At 29.9% G+C, this 16,770-nt stretch overlaps 1 protein-coding gene across 1 annotated transcript in view; it reads left to right on the top strand.

The window, feature by feature from the left end:
• The window catches only part of GlnRS (Glutaminyl-tRNA synthetase), a 28,328-nt gene that overhangs the window by 1,942 nt on the left and 9,616 nt on the right, over positions 1 to 16,770 (top strand). Inside the window, exons 4-13 of the mRNA XM_076457488.1 lie at positions 968 to 1,083; positions 5,084 to 5,156; positions 5,474 to 5,631; positions 5,726 to 5,912; positions 6,145 to 6,332; positions 8,146 to 8,276; positions 10,046 to 10,138; positions 10,577 to 10,714; positions 10,864 to 10,951; positions 16,311 to 16,396. Of these exons, the coding sequence (XP_076313603.1) occupies positions 968 to 1,083; positions 5,084 to 5,156; positions 5,474 to 5,631; positions 5,726 to 5,912; positions 6,145 to 6,332; positions 8,146 to 8,276; positions 10,046 to 10,138; positions 10,577 to 10,714; positions 10,864 to 10,951; positions 16,311 to 16,396 (1,258 nt within the window). The remainder of the gene's footprint in view (positions 1 to 967; positions 1,084 to 5,083; positions 5,157 to 5,473; positions 5,632 to 5,725; positions 5,913 to 6,144; positions 6,333 to 8,145; positions 8,277 to 10,045; positions 10,139 to 10,576; positions 10,715 to 10,863; positions 10,952 to 16,310; positions 16,397 to 16,770) is intronic.

Below are 16,770 nucleotides of genomic sequence, written 5' to 3' on the forward strand. Positions count from 1 at the left end.
AAACTTGGTAACAGTATTCTTGGTCGAGATCTATTGATATGGAATAAATAGTTTTTATATTTATCTACATTTTTAAACACAATAAATATAATAATATTTAATGAATAAGGATTTGTGTCAGAATATTTTGCTGTCATATACTAAGCTCAGCTATCATGACTAATGTCTATGCTGTTGAATTTTTGATAATGAAACTTTTTAGTGATGGCACAACAAACACAATTTTTAAGATGTAATGAAGGATTATTTATTTTGTAAATGTTTTCTGTATATTTTGTTTAGGTATGTAAAATTAAATAATATACTTATGTCATCAATAATTCATAAGAGATCCCAAAAATGTACTTGAAGAGAATATCCAGCCTTTAAACAAAAGTGCCTAAACAGCACTTGAGCTGGTTTAAATTAGTGATGGTTATCATCTGAAATATTTTTAAAATGTAAATTATTGTGAAATTTTGTCTTCAGTTGTATGTATCATCTGAGTGTTCACTTGTGATGTCAATAAAAATGTTGTGTGACTTTTAAAATTAGTAGATATTTCTGGTTAGTGCTCACATTTTCTAATTATGTAAGTGTATATTGTGTTGTTTAATAACCCAAGAAACTAATGGAGAAAAAATATTCTGTTTTTTTTATCTACCATCTTACAGTATATGTTCTTACATTTGTGTGTGAAAAAAAAAATATATATATATATATATATACTCCAAGTCTGGTGTTCATATAAAAATTATCTTGTGTAACCCACTCTGGTAGTTCAGTAGTAAACTTCAATATTTAAAATGTTAAAGTAGTTTGAACTCCACAGATAGTCCCTTTATGCAGCTTTATATTTAATAGTCAAGCAAATTCTTGTGCAAAATTTTAATTCTATACTTTTTTCCCCCTCAAGTTGTACTGTGTGTCAAGTAAGTAAACTTGTACAATAATCTGTAGTAGTAAGTTTACTGATACAAATTTATAGGAGAAGCAAGGGAGAAACTAAAGTTTGCAGATGGAAAGTCAGTGAAGAATGAAGTAGATGTGCAGGTTTTGGATTTATTGGGACCAAAAACAGCAAAAGACAAGGAGAAACCAAAGGTATTTCCATTTAGGCCTCACCCTTATCACTTTTTAGTTTAACTTCATGTACATAAAAAATAGAGTATTGTAAATATTTTCTTGTGCTAACACACTAATTTGAAAAACTAATCTTCTTGATGATAAGAAACCCACTTGATATAAAAATGTATCTCGGAACAAAGAGTTTGCAACTCTTTGTTAACCTGAAGATGACCTAAGAAGGTCAAAATGTTGTTCTCTGCATATCAATAAGTGTTATTACTCATACCACTTGTTCTAAGATACAAATGAATCTTCTCTTTATTTGGTATTCCATATAATTATTCACATTATTTATATTTTGTGTTAACTTCTGATATTGAAAGCTTAACTTAAAATATTTCACGTAATTAAAAGTTTTCTTCCTCTTTGAAATAACAGTTAACCTAACCAATGATATCTATTATATGGAAAGTTTGTTTATTTTCAGATATATGATCAGGTATAACATACGCATAGCTGATTATAAAGTTTTTATTACAACATAGGAATGAAAGTGAAATGCACATAATGAAGAAAAGATTGAAAAAATCAATTATTTCAGTGGAACCCTAAACTCTTGGCTCTCGCTATGGATTAACCTCCTCACGTGCGATTTATTAAAATACAGAGATACCTATAAAGATGTGTATGTATGTGTCTAGATACACATGTATAAAATCTAATATAGTTGCACAGAAATAAATTCAAATAGCAACAAACAAAATAATGTATCCATCACAGAACAACTGCAAATGGTAATTTTAATTGCATCCCAACAGGCCTGATTTATGTCTGTCAGCAATGGATATGGTGAACATATTATGGTTAAAGTACTAGTAGATGGTTCTTGGCAGTCATAAGGAGCTGAATAAAAAATGTAATCTTTAAAAAGAAATACAATGAGCGTAATACTATTGTATTTTTACATGTATGATTGATCATAATTAAACTTCACCTTCAAAGATATCCACACCATAACAGTTGTTAATGTTAGTTTTGTTGGAGTTTGTATTTCACAACAAAAAAACATTAAAAGACTATGTTTGAAGTCAGTGGTCAAATACAATTTTGTCTTAGAAAGTAGGCTTTGAATGATAAGTAGATGTCAAAGGTCAGTGTTTAAATTTAGTTTAATCAAAAGACATTTAGAATATCTGTTTCTAACCCTAGAAATTTCGAAAGACAGTTAATTTTAGAATAAATTAGAACTTAAGTAAAGAATCGTGTCACTATAGGATAAGAAACCAAAACTGATAAAAACATGTATAAAGATAATAAATTAGAATTTAAGTAAAGAATCATGTCACTAAAGGATAAACCTAAACTGATATAAAAACATGTATAAAGATAATAAATTAGAACTTAAGTAAAGAATAATGTCACTAAAGGATAAGAAACCCAAACTGATACAAAAACATGTATAAAGATGATAAATTAGAACTTAAGTAAAGAATTATGTCACTAAAGGATAAGAAACCCAAACTGATATAAAAACATGTATAAAGATAAAAAATTAGAACTTAAGTAAAGAATCATGTCACTAAAGGATAAGAAACCCAAACTGATATAAAAACATGTATAAAGATAATAAATTAGAACTTAAGTAAAGAATTATGTCACTAGAGGATAAGAAATCCAAACTGATATAAAAACATGTATAAAGATAATAAATTAGAACTTAAGTAAAGAATTATGTCACTAGAGGATAAGAAATCCAAACTGATACAAAAACATGTATAAAGATAATAAATTAGAACTTAAGTAAAGAATTGTCACTAGAGGATAAGAAACCCAAACTGATATAAAAACATGTATAAAGATAATAAATTAGAACTTAAGTAAAGAATCATGTCACTAAAGGATAAGAAACCCAAACTGATACAAAAACATGTATAAAGATAATAAATTAGAACTTAAGTAAAGAATTGTCACTAGAGGATAAGAAACCCAAACTGATATAAAAACATGTATAAAGATAATAAATTAGAACTTAAGTAAAGAATCATGTCACTAAAGGATAAGAAACCCAAACTGATATAAAAACATGTATAAAGATAATTCTTTTAATATCACCCTCATCTTTTTTTTATCATTCAGTATGTCCTGTTTGAAGAACCTTCTAGTTAGTTTTACCTAGTTCTCTGCAATTGTTGTTCAAAAATTGATGTAATCCCATAACTGTAAAAAGTATATTCTTTTAGTATATAATGGTCTTTGCATGCATTTGTTGTAAATTAAGGTGATCTGTTTCTGTTAAGTAGGGAAGCCTTTCATTACTTTCTGTTCAACATAAATAGTTCCTTGTCTCTTGAGGATAAGAATTTAGACAATGGTATCTCAGATCACAGTAGCATTACAGGTTAGCAAATAAAATACATGTTACAATATACAAGTTACTTGCTTCAAGACCAAACACCAATAATTCTCCAGATAGTTTTAGCTGTACAGTTAAATATTCTAGGTTGAAAATGTATCACAGAGATTGAGTGAAGTGTAAAATTTAAAACTTTAATATGAACTTTTAGAACATAAAGTAAACAAATTAGCATGAACTGCAAGTGGATGAAGCACACATTTCTTAGTGTGATACCCAAGAAATAACATTGTCAAATGTTATGTTGTGTTTGCTGATTGTCATTTAAAGGCTTTTACTTGTATTTTTTAATAATATAAATATATACTGTGTTCTTGTTGGGTTTAAGACTACTGTACAGTAGGTGTCTGTGGCATTTTGTTGGTACGTTCAAAATAAACAGCACTTCACTTGTTTTCAAAATTATATATATATATATTTAGAACTAGTTAAACCTATGGATAACAGTTTTAATGATCACAGGCATATCATAAACACTATGTAGTTCTGATATATCTCAGGGCTTTTAACTTTTTGTTAACCTGAGGATAACATAAGAAGGTCGAAATGTTCTCTGCTTTATCAGTAAAAGTGTTAATACCCATACCAACCTTCCTGAGATATATTTTTACTTCAAGTGGGTTTATCGTCTTCATGGACTATGTAGTTCTCTTGTTATCTAAAGACCACTTACGACTATTCAAATGCTTTTGAATTTCATTTCAAAAGCCAAACTATTTTTCTGTTACTATCCCCAAATTATCTGAGCATAGTTCACTTAGACTTTGTCAAGTTTTCACATTATATCTTTTACTTCTAAAATCATCTGCTTGTATTTAGATCTACTTTCAATAAACATTTACATTTTATCAAAGGCAGGTTAAATTACTTTATAATTCTCATTGATGAAATAAACTATTATCTTTCAACACAATTAGTTTCATTCTAATATATATCAACCATTAGTTCTTCCTTTTCTGTCCAAACATCTATTTTACATGACTTTGTTTCTCCTCTAGTCTGTCTTTGTCTACTTTTCCCAATCATCTCAGTGTTTATATGTTTAGTACTTAATCATCTGCTTACTGTATCCTAGACACCAATGAGTTACAAACATAATGTATGACTATTACTGAGTTACACGACTAAACTTGTCATAATATTTGCTTGAAAATAATTGCTTCCAACTCTTGTTATAAACAAATCAAAACAATCATAAAATATTCACAAACAATAATTTATAATACCTCCACTAAAAAGTCTCACATCATGACAAACATCTATGAACCAATAGCAGTAATATTGCATAAAAAAAGTTTGAACATTTGTTTGAAACTTTGCAAATGGAGACTTTTCAGGTTTTGGGAACATGTTATTTGTTGAAATTTTCTTTAAATTCTCAATTATGACATGGTATTTGTACAAATCGAATTCATGAATATTTGATGCAAATATTGCACTTTGTTTATTTTTAAAAGCTTTTGCTCTAAAAAATAGTCTTATCTTGTAAATGATATCTGGCATCTTTAAGATAAATGTATACTAACTATAAACTTAAAAGAAGGATTAAAATTTCCAATTTATTGTTATAATCTCATTATGTTTTATTAGTGTTAAAAACTGAGCTAGAGATTTTTATCTTAGGCCAATAAAGGTAAAGAACAGGCAAAACCAAAACAAATCCCTATGATAAATGGAGAGAGTCACAGTAAAGATGGTAAGATCATAGGCTATCTGTTTCAAAAATGTATAAAAAATATGGCTGATTTATAAAAATTAGAAAACTTATCTTTATGAAGAAAAAGCAATCATTGTATAATTTGTGGAAGCTGTAATATATATCATACATTTTATAGAGCAAAGTTTAAAAGAGAATAATGTATTAATATTCTTATATTCACTGACATGAATTACTTGACTGAGTCAGTCACTAGTTGCTAAGTATTGGTTATTTTATTTTGTTGTATAAAGGATGCACAACTAATTAGTATATGGAAATTATTATTAATAATAAGCTATTGTTCTTTATAATAGAGTTGATACAGCCTTTTGGTGCTAAAACAATAGCAGAACTCATGAAAACCAAAGTGAACTTTCATAAGCCCGGAGAAAACTATAAAACGGACGGCTACGTTATCACTGAAAATACTATGAATCTTTTAAAGGAACACTTGCAGATAACAGGAGGCCAGGTTGGTGAGACGTAAGAGAAATTAAAATAATAAGTGATCTGTATTAAAGATAAATATTTTGATGATAATAATCACTGTAACATTATTTGTACAGGTCAGAACACGATTTCCTCCTGAACCTAATGGCATTCTTCACATAGGTCATGCTAAGGCCATTAACATTAATTTTGGGTATGCCCAAGCTCATGGTGGAATTTGTTTTCTTCGATATGATGATACAAATCCAGAGAAAGAAGAAGAACGTTTTTTCAAAGGAATACAAGATGCTGTAGAATGGCTGGGTATATTTCTTTCATTTACTTATTCTTTTCATTATAAGTTGGAATCAGTACATTATAAAGAATTTGATTATAATTCTAAAGTATCTGCAAAAGACCACATATGGCTGGAGTGGTTAATACTGTCTTTTGACATGTTTCACTGTTGTGACAATTGCATTCTAGACATTTTATGTATGTTTGTTTTATATCTATTTTAAAGTTGCAGTATAATGGTCATTTTCAACTATGTTAGGTTACAAACCTTACAAGATCACCCACTCTTCAGATTATTTTCAAGAACTTTACAAATTTGCTAAGGAACTAATAAGAAAAGACATGGCCTATGTATGCCATCAGAAACATGAGGACTTGAAGGGTTTTAATTCACCTCCTTCACCCTGGAGAAACAGACCAGTAGAAGAAAGCTTACAGCTGTTTGAGGTATATATGAATTTTGTGGTTAACAAAAGAACTATTTTTTATATTGTTGATTTTATATTGTATGTTCCACAGAGGGTTGAATGTTACATTAAAATTATTTAAATATGCACACATCATTGGGTCATGTGACAGTGACATCCCATTTAAAGTTCCAGTAGAATAGCATGTATTGAAACATTTTGACATTATTTGGAACTTCATAAATAATGTGCGGGTATCAAACATTTATCCTTTTTAAGAAGGGTGTGTAACAGCCTTATCCAGCACATAATATTCATACACTCAAATCATTTATGTGTGTTCAAATTGAGAACTGAAAGTTTCCAAGATGGAGATCTTCTTTATACTTGATGACAGCCTGGTTCCCTATCCTCACTGTACTGTCATCAGTAACTTCATTCATTCCACTTCAGCTGACATACAACTGCTAGTGCTTTTCTAACTCATTTTTCATTAATTTTAGTTATATCACTTAATTAACTCGTTAAACATCACTTCTACTTGTATTTTAAAGACTGACATTATTGTTTAGACTTCAGAATAATGTGGTCAGTTTTTAAGTTTATCATAATAAACACTTCCATCTATCCTTATTCTTTCTCTTACTTATATTTTATCTTTTGGAACAATTCCATTTACTCAAACAAATTTAATGGTCACTTTGCAGTATTAACTGTATTGTATGACTAAACCTTTATCACTTGCAAATCTGTCAGTCATGAAAATCATGAGAATTTGTGATTAACTGATACTGCTGACAGTATGAGTCATAGTAACAGGCTGCTTATGGCAATGGAAAACAAATGAATACAGATCAACTTGAGATACCAGTCCCACCTAGGAAGATGTGCAATGTGTAATATCCCATCCATAGTAAGCAAAGTGTGGTGTCTTTGTAACAGTTGAAGTTCACCTCAATACACAGGCCCATATGCTAAATGTTTGAAAGAGACAGTTCTAATTCATGAGATCAAAAGCCAACACATACTGTGATAAGCATGATCAGCAAGTAAAGTATGCTAATGCTACTGGGGTGTGGGGGCATTCCAACTGTCATAAAATCTTGTAAAAAGTGGTTTCTGTGAATTAAATCAGGAAGCAATTTTGTGTGGAATATGTTTAAACAATTTCATTGTTGTTCACTTAAATTCCACAAATATCCAAAGAAAAGTCAACAAATCATTGTTTTGTAACACTTAAATTAGTATATATATGTATGTTTTATTACAGTAAAGTATTGTATTATCTACATGTAAAGTAGTTATTAATTGTTAAATTATATTACTAATTTAAACAACTCTAAAACAATATGACACCAGCTATTTCAGTCATTGGCTATTGTACGTATATATGTACACACTACTGAAATTGCATGGTAGTGTGCTCCATTCTTCAGGGGTGTTTTTCCATAAATAACTTACACACAGTTTCCGTGTTAACAGCAGTGTCATAGTAATTATGTATTGAAGCAAAAGCACTTGGTCTTTCTTTGATTTATATACACCTCAGGTAATTATTTAACTGGTTGAAAGCAGTTGCTGTACATGAACTTAGTGGCAGAATTTTTTTACCTTGCAAAAATATAGGATTCAAACAAACTTTCTCAACCACTCCATGTTTATGTGTTTGGTACAACGTCTTAAAAAACAAAGTTATTGTCACATATAATGTGAATATTTTCTCTAACTAACCAGTGATAATTTTTCCTTAATATACAGGGTATTAATTCAGCAGAATGTTTAAAATCTTATACCTTAATTATATTTTTTATATGATATAAATGTTTTCTTTTATTGAGCTTTTTGTATTTTAGGACATGAGGAAAGGAAAGTTGGCTGAAGGAGAAGCCACCCTTCGAATGAAGGTGACTCTTGAAGAAGGAAAGCAGGATCCTGTAGCATATAGAATTAAATTTGTTGCCCATCATCGAACAGGGAAAACTTGGTGAGTAGTACTAAAATGAAGAAAAATGTGTGTTGCTTTTCAGTCTCGGTAAAATACGATATCTGTTTCACTTTTTTATTTTATTGTTGATTCTGAGAATATAGGCTCTGAATTTAATGTTATAACACAATTGTATCTTTAGTTGATCAAAAAATTTATTTCAAAACTGCTAGTTACTGACATTGTTTTTTGTAATAATTTTATTTTGTTTTAAGGACGTAGAAACAAACTAAGAACTCAAATTACCAATGTTAACAAACTAGAATATAAAATAAAAAACCTCATATCTTTTTATTTTGCTGAGATATGATTTATGTATTGAATCAAACACAGTGGCCCTGTTCACCTCTTTACATTTTTTGAAACAGTCCATTATATAAATATACTTTAATATATAATGTGAATAACCAATCAACAGCTTAGAATGTCACCCTAGTGTTTTTTCTCATCCATTTTAATTTGTTAAAAGGCTACCACGTTCTTTTGCACCAAGATTTCAAGGAGGTAGGTTGTGGCTTTATTTAGTCTGTTCAATGTTTCATATTTTTTAGACCTAACTACAATTTAGTCACTGAGCTTGATAAATTATAGTGGAATCCTATGATATAGATATACTAGTTTGTTTTTGTTATTCAACTGTATATATGAAACCTAAAAAAAATGTTCATATCCTCCAGATTTGAAATTTTAAAAAGCTTAACTGATTTCAAAGGTCATAGCTAGAAGAGAATTGTTTGCTTTGCTTCTTTATCTATTTTTCTATATTTTAAGAAAAAATAATTCAATAAATTATTTTACCTTCATTTCCTTTTATGTATTTTACTACAATTAATTTATTTTTACCTTTTTACCAGACATTTGGCGCAGTTAGCCTAGCTGCTTTGTGCCATAAAACACTAAATCAAACAACAACCAATCAATAAATTATTTCTAAATAGTAATAATCTATATGCATACATAAAATACAATAATTGAAATGTGACTATATATTACAAAATACTAGTTCACTGAAACACAGCCAAGATAGGGTCACTTTGTAAAGACTAAAGGTCAGTTTTATATTATTGGAGTTCACATGCTTCTCATCAATGTATGTTATGTAATGATAGCCAGGTCAGTATAATTAAAAATAAATATAAATATGTTATGAGACTTAAGCTACTTAGACTAAAATATTTGTATTTTTGTATTATAATTCGTAGTATTTCTGGCACGAAAAAAAGCATAATTTATATTTATTTCCTGATACTCTCATGATCATTACGAGTTTGTCTCACTGAAAATAAATGTTTGAAATGTATTTAAGATACTTTAAAAATTACACAAGTGATATTTTAAATTTTTGTGATGAAGAACAGTTTTTTTTAATCATAATGTGAAATAACTGTGCACTCAGAACAGACACTACTTTCACAAACAAATATTTAGTAAAAATGTTTCATTGAAAAATTGATTTTATATGTAAAAAAATGTGTAATCTTTACTACAAGTCTATCAAATTTTGTAAAGATACTCACAGTGCATCCAAAGTTATAGTATAAATGCTTAACACGTGAAAACATGTATACAAACTTGTGTATATTACATCAAGCCTGTTATAAAAGGGTTATAAGGAATATCTGTTGGTGAATACAAGTAAATGAAATATTGATATGTCATTATGCTAAAACCCCTTCTAAAATATTCAATTTCATTTTAAAACTTGTGCTTTATTTTATCTGTACATTAAGTTAATAAAATCTAAACGTATATCTGTGTTCACTCTTCAGGTGTATCTACCCAACATATGATTTTACTCACTGTCTATGTGATTCTTTAGAGCACATTACACACTCCCTGTGCACAAAGGAATTCCAATCCAGGTAATTCATTATGTTTAGAACATTTTTTGGAGTTTTTGTACTCTTGGGTAATAAAAATCTAAAAGCCTTATTTTTTCCTTGATGAATGTAAAAGTAGTAATTTTGTTTCAACATTTGATAACCTATGTATTTTATACCTAATACAAGCCTGGAATAATTATAAGTGACATTTTAGTTTTCAGTTAGGTCATTTTTTATTTATCAATTATCTAATGTTTAACCATCTTCTAGTAGAAAATAAAATGTTACATTAAACTACTTGTATTGATTCTTTGAACTTTGTATACACACAAAGATTGGGCAAGACTGTTTTACAATATTAACAGAAATTTATATGTATTTTTTATTGAATGTAAACAAAGGTTTGTGAAAAATTCACTTTTCATAAATATCTTCCACATTTCTTTTTGTTATGATAAACTTTACTTTTCGAATTAGGAGGTCTTCTTACTACTGGCTTTGCAATGCACTGGACATATATTGCCCTGTTCAGTGGGAGTATGGCCGACTAAACATGAATTATACTGTTGTCTCCAAACGAAAAATTGCTAAGTTAATATCAGAAGGGATTGTAAGGTGAGTTGTAAAAAAGTAATTGTTTAAGTGTCTTTACAGAAGTAACCTACATGCAGACCATTTTTCTTTTATGAGTAGTTATTTGTGACTCAAATAGAAACATTTTTAAATCTAATTTATAAACCAGATCTCTGGTTTCTTGTTTTTAGAGACTGGGATGACCCACGCCTTTTCACTCTAACAGCACTAAGAAGACGAGGATATCCTGCTGAAGCTATTAATAACTTTTGTGCTCAGGTAATTCAAGGACTTATTTTGAAATTATTATATTCTACAATTTAATGACTTAAATAATTGTATATAGCAATACAGCTACATAATACTTACAAAAACTGTGTAGTACTTGTGTGTCATTGCTTCTGCATGACAGATATGTAACACTTATGAAACATTGCATCCCTAGTAGCACAGCAGTATGTCTGCAGACTGGGTTTCAATACTCATGATGGGCACAGCACAGTTAGTCCATTGTGTCACTTTGTGCTGAATTACAAACAAACAAAAAACATTGCTTCTGCAGTACAACCACATAATACGTATAAAATGTTTTTACAGTGTACATCCATGTAGTGGTTATGAAGCTTCAAGTTGGAGGGTAGTGTGTATCGTGCTGACAAAGATTAACTAAACCACATAATGCCCAGTATGTTATTAACAGGAGTGAAAACTCTGGGTTTTTAAACCATCAGTATAATCATCTCCATTGATCAAAACTCTTCTATTTTTTGTGTGGTAGGTTTACTTACCTTCTGTACCAAATTCTCCAAAACAGTTTAACCTTGATCATTTTACAGCAGGCCAAACTTAACCTGATATTCTGTTTTCTCCTTTGCACCAATGCAAATAATAATAAAAAAAATTACTTCCCGTTAATAAATTTCTTTTAAATTCAGTACACAGCTGGTGTTTGTTTCCCTAGTTTACAGCAGATTTGTTTATAGTAGTAACTCAAGTATTTTAAATCATATGGGCAAAAGTAAGCAAATATGCTAAATTTCTCAAAAATTTGTGCACTTGTTTATAAAAAGAAACTGGCTAACTTGATCTTGCTGAAATTTCTACCACACATTAAGCTATTTTTAAAAATTGCCTGTTTTTAACATTATAAAAATCAGACATGAAAATCTGGAAGTTATGAGCCCAAAACCACCACTGTTTAAAAGTTCTCACTGGAATTTTGCTCACTACTTTTCATGAAACTTCAAACAACAAAATGCATCTCAGAGAGTGATTGCCTGTATTTCTGGTATGTAATTGCATATTTAATAATGTCACTTTATCTACACTATAAAATTGTACAAGGAACATATCTACTGGAAAATGACTTGGGTGAAATAGTTGTGGAGAAAATAAAGCAGTTGAAACATAAATCACTGAACTATTGAAGAAGTTTGCATGTAATTTTGATATCTCTAAATTGAATAGGTGTTTGATGCTAATTATTCCAAACTATATCCGAGTTTCAGATTTATGCCCATTGTGGCAATTTTTACCTAATGTGAAAAAAAGGCAACAAAGATATACAATCAAAGTTTGTAGCCAAAAAGAGAAAATAATGTTGATGAAAATTTTATATAAACTATTGTGACTTAGCATTTAATTTTTGTAAAGTTTGAAGAGTTTCATATCTGCTACAAGAAATATGGGTTGTTGTTTTTAGTTGTGCACCAACATAGTACAGCAGCCCATATTATTTGTTGTAGTAAATATGCAACTTCACAAATTTTGAATCGTTTTTTCTACAGTTCGCATAAAATTTTTGTCATTAATATTTTCTCATCTTGACCATAAACTCTGATCTTATATTTTCATATAATTTTGTGTTTATAGCTATGCTAGGTTTGAGTTAAATTCCATTTGCAGTACAGCTATGTATAAAACATTATTTTTAAAAAGATTGTGTATTTTCTAGATAAACTGAGACTTCTCACTGTTTTGTCATAACTTTAAATCTGTGTAGAGAATCTAATGAAAAGTGTAATATCACATAAAAATTATTGCTACTGCTGTCATTAGCAAAGAACCTAATCTTTTGGAGCACATCTTACATCCTAACATCTAGCATAGTTTAAGACTTTCCTTAATTGAATTGCAGAATGGTGTAACAAATGACAGATAGTTCTCAATTTTCTGAAAACTAGTGATTGTTTTTACCAGAGTTTAAACAAGAAATTTCCATAATTAAAGAAAGTCACACTCAAACTGTACAACATATCCAACACCTCCACAAACAAGTTTACTTCTAGGTTAATAATCAGTTTACCTGGAAATCACGTTTCATCAAAATCTTTCAAAAATGTACTGAAAAATTAACTCCCTTCTGTGTATAAGAAACTGCATTCAAAATTGTAAAACCTCTACTTACATACTTTGAAACTTTCGCTAGACCACTCATGGAATACAATTGTCTCGTAGTGTATTCATGGATTACAAACACTACAAACTGAATCATTAGAAATAGCATATTACCTCCCTACTTGTGTCTGCATGCTACACTGATAAATGTTTGACCTTCACAGCAGTTGAAAACAAGTTTATCAGATTAGCTTCCATGGTTTACAATATATTATAAAACATAAACCTTTCTCATGACAACAAATAACATTCCCATTAAACTTTGTACTTAACAAATAATATAAAAAACATTTGATATGCTAGCCTTATTATTATTTCTGATCAGAACTTAATTACAGTGATGGAAAAAATTATTTTATCACCCAATTTTTTCACACTTTTCTTGGTTCCTGTAATTTTATAATTGTGTATTGTGGAGGCATCAGAACTGGTATAAAATGGCAATGGACATTGTGTGGTATAAGCTGATTCATGACCAATATGTCAGATTATCAAGAAATATGACAATATTATTTGAATAAGAAGAAAACATAGATTTAATGATAATACCACTAATGTAATTGACAAAGTATTCATAGAGTTTTTGTTTTAATATATGGTTGTTCCCCCTCTGGCTTTGATAACTGCTTGACATTACCATAGCATAGAATGCAAAGGGGACTGAATGCAGACAGGGTTGAATTCTTGATGTCATGCACAAATCAGGGCTTCCTACAGTTTTAAGGTGCCTGTTAGTTTCTTTTACATTTTATTATCCATAACCTCCCAGCAGTTTTAGATTGGGTTGAGATCTGTTGCATGGTCAGTTTAGTGTCCCATGATGAAGATAAATCCCTGAAGCAATAAAATAAAACCTAAGACCTCTTTTCAATACATGAGAGTGAAATTTCCTCCTTATTTTACAGCTACTGCATACAGTGTATGAATATTACCAATTTGTTTTAGCCCTGTGGAACAGAGTCATTCTGGAATATGAACTGATCAGACCTTACCAAAGTGATTATAATTGTTGGCTTTAACCAGAATTTGAACTCATTGTACTTGTTGACATTGACAGTGCTTTTCATAAAATGCAGAGGTCCCACACCCTATCCATAGATGCACTCCCATGTTCCTGACCTTGTGGATGTATTATAGTTACACTCAAACATGCTGGATGAAACTTTTTGACATAGATGTCATGCAAAGTGCTTCTAATCATAGTTATGCAGTTTGAACCTTGATTCATCTGAGAAGATAACTTTTGTTCCACATTTCTTCAGTCCATTTATCATACTCTGGTCTAGTTGAGCCTCATTTTCATGTTCCTATTGATGGGGAAGATTTCTTGGTAATCTTGCTGAAAGACTGGATGGTGTGCACAGTAACAGTTATCACTGAAGTTTTCTGCCATACATTTTTAAGCTTTGTGGATGACAGTTGATGATAGATTTCTAAACTGATTCTCAGTAAGAACCTCTGTTTATGGTCAAATAACAGTTTGTGTAATAATTGAACAGTATTGCATCATCCATAAAACCCCATTTGCACCTACATGCATTAGGGTCTTAAAATATATGATGATTTTGAAGAAAAACATGAAAACACTGGATGATGCAATAACATTTTCCACTGCTGCACTTTCCTTTGTTGGGGTAACTTTTTTAGGAATTGTTCAGTATGATTGGCACTCATTTTCCTCCCATGTTTAATTCTTTTTCATTGGATTTATTGATACGTGCTGCCTATGATTGGACAACACAGTCATTGATAGCTTGTCTCCTGTTCTGTTCTGGGTGTTACATTTGTTTACATACATATAGTTACCTTCCTTCATATTACTGCAGAGTCACTTAAAGCAGTTTCATATAGTGTCAGAGCCAGCATAGTTTCATTAAGAAAGAGTGTTTAACAAATCATCTGACATTCTTTCAGGATGTTACTGCAAAAAGTGATGAAGGAAATACTGTGAATTTGGTTTACTTTATTTTCAGAAAACATTTAAGATGCATCACAGAAATTGAATCTGTGAGTGTGAAGAAAGTGTTATTAAATTGAATAGAGAACTGGCTGAAGAGTAAGAACAGGCTAGTAATAAATGGAGTTAGATCAGACTGGACCACAGTTGCAGTGTAGGAATCATCTGCAGTTTAGACATTATTACTTTCAAACAGTGTGATTGGCTTTAGGAATGAGCTATTTCAAGAGTGGTGGAGGCAGAGAATATGACTGAGTTCAAGAAAAAATTAGATGAATACCTGAACAGTAAGGGATAGTTATAGTTGGGAGGTGAAAGGGATATCCTTGATGGGCTAATATATAACTCATGATGGTTTATGAGTATTTGATCCAAAAGAAGGATGAAAGTTTGCTTAATCTCTGATAATCTTAGGTATTGAATTTCAAATCCCTACTACTAAAGATTAATGTTTGACTTAAGTTTATTTGGTTAATCATTATCACATACTAGATCATAGATAAACTTTGGTCTTTGGTGTTAAACTTCTTAGATCCATGAAAGAAAAACCTTTCATATTGATTTTATGCTCAATTTATAACTTATTTTAACTCTTATTTGGAGCTTGAATAAAACTTTCAACATGTCAACTTATCTGTATTAAATTAGCCATGAAGGTAGAACAAGCAAACTTAGTTGATTTCCAGTTGGTTTATAATATTTCTCAACTTTTATTAGGTGGAATAGCAAGGTAAGATAAAATAAGTACTTTCACTGTCAGTTACCGTGTTTTGCCTGGTGAAACTGATATCTTGATGCACTAAAGCAAATGAGTTTTTTCTTATACAAACTTAGTTTAGTAACATGCATGGTAGAATTATAAGAAAAAATTAAACAGAGGTTTGTCTGTAAGAATGCAAGAATATATGTTTGTATATTCTGTTTTCAAATCATATTGTTTCAGTATTTTGAATCCAAATGATATTTTCTCTTCTGATCACCATTACTTATGCAAACATTATTTTGCCTTTTTGTAAGTTGTTAGCAAGTGTCAGAAAAGCTTAAGGAAGTAGTGATTATAAAATGTGATTTTATACTAGTTAATGCCCTTGTTTTACATATAACATCTGTATGCCAAGTTTAAATAATAATTATTATGAATTTGTTAAAAACTGTAATTAAGTAACCTGCTTTTTTGCATATTTAAAGTTGGTTATTATTTTTATTGTATATTTTTTAGGCACTTTTACCACTTTTTTTTATTGTTATGTAATATATAATTTTCCCTAATCATTCTTCCACTAGATGGGGCTAACAGGAGCCCAGATATCTGTTGACCCACAGATGTTGGAAGCTTGTGTTCGTGATGTACTTAATACCACAGCACCACGGTATGAGTTAGTTTATAGCTCACCACTAATTTCTTATTTGGGAGAAACTGTAATATTGGTGAAATGAATAACAGGAATAACATATAACAATTATTGTAATAATAATTATAATTTATAATATTTTAGCCAAGACAAGACAAAACTACTATCATTCAATTTTGAAATGATTAAGAATTTCTGGAGAAAAGTAAGCAAATCAATTGACTTTCTGGTTCATTTTTATCCAAATTATAAATGATTGATTATTCAGCTTATTATAGCATTACTGTTTATTTAAAATAAATGTTGACTGAAGTTCTTCTCTAAGAAACCACTTCTTTTCTATCTGGTTTTTCACTGCCTTACCTCATTAGGAGGATGAGCATGCATACATG

This window comes from Tachypleus tridentatus, chromosome 9 (genome assembly GCF_004210375.1).
Source record: "Tachypleus tridentatus isolate NWPU-2018 chromosome 9, ASM421037v1, whole genome shotgun sequence".
In the NCBI taxonomy this organism is placed as follows: domain Eukaryota; kingdom Metazoa; phylum Arthropoda; class Merostomata; order Xiphosura; family Limulidae; genus Tachypleus; species Tachypleus tridentatus.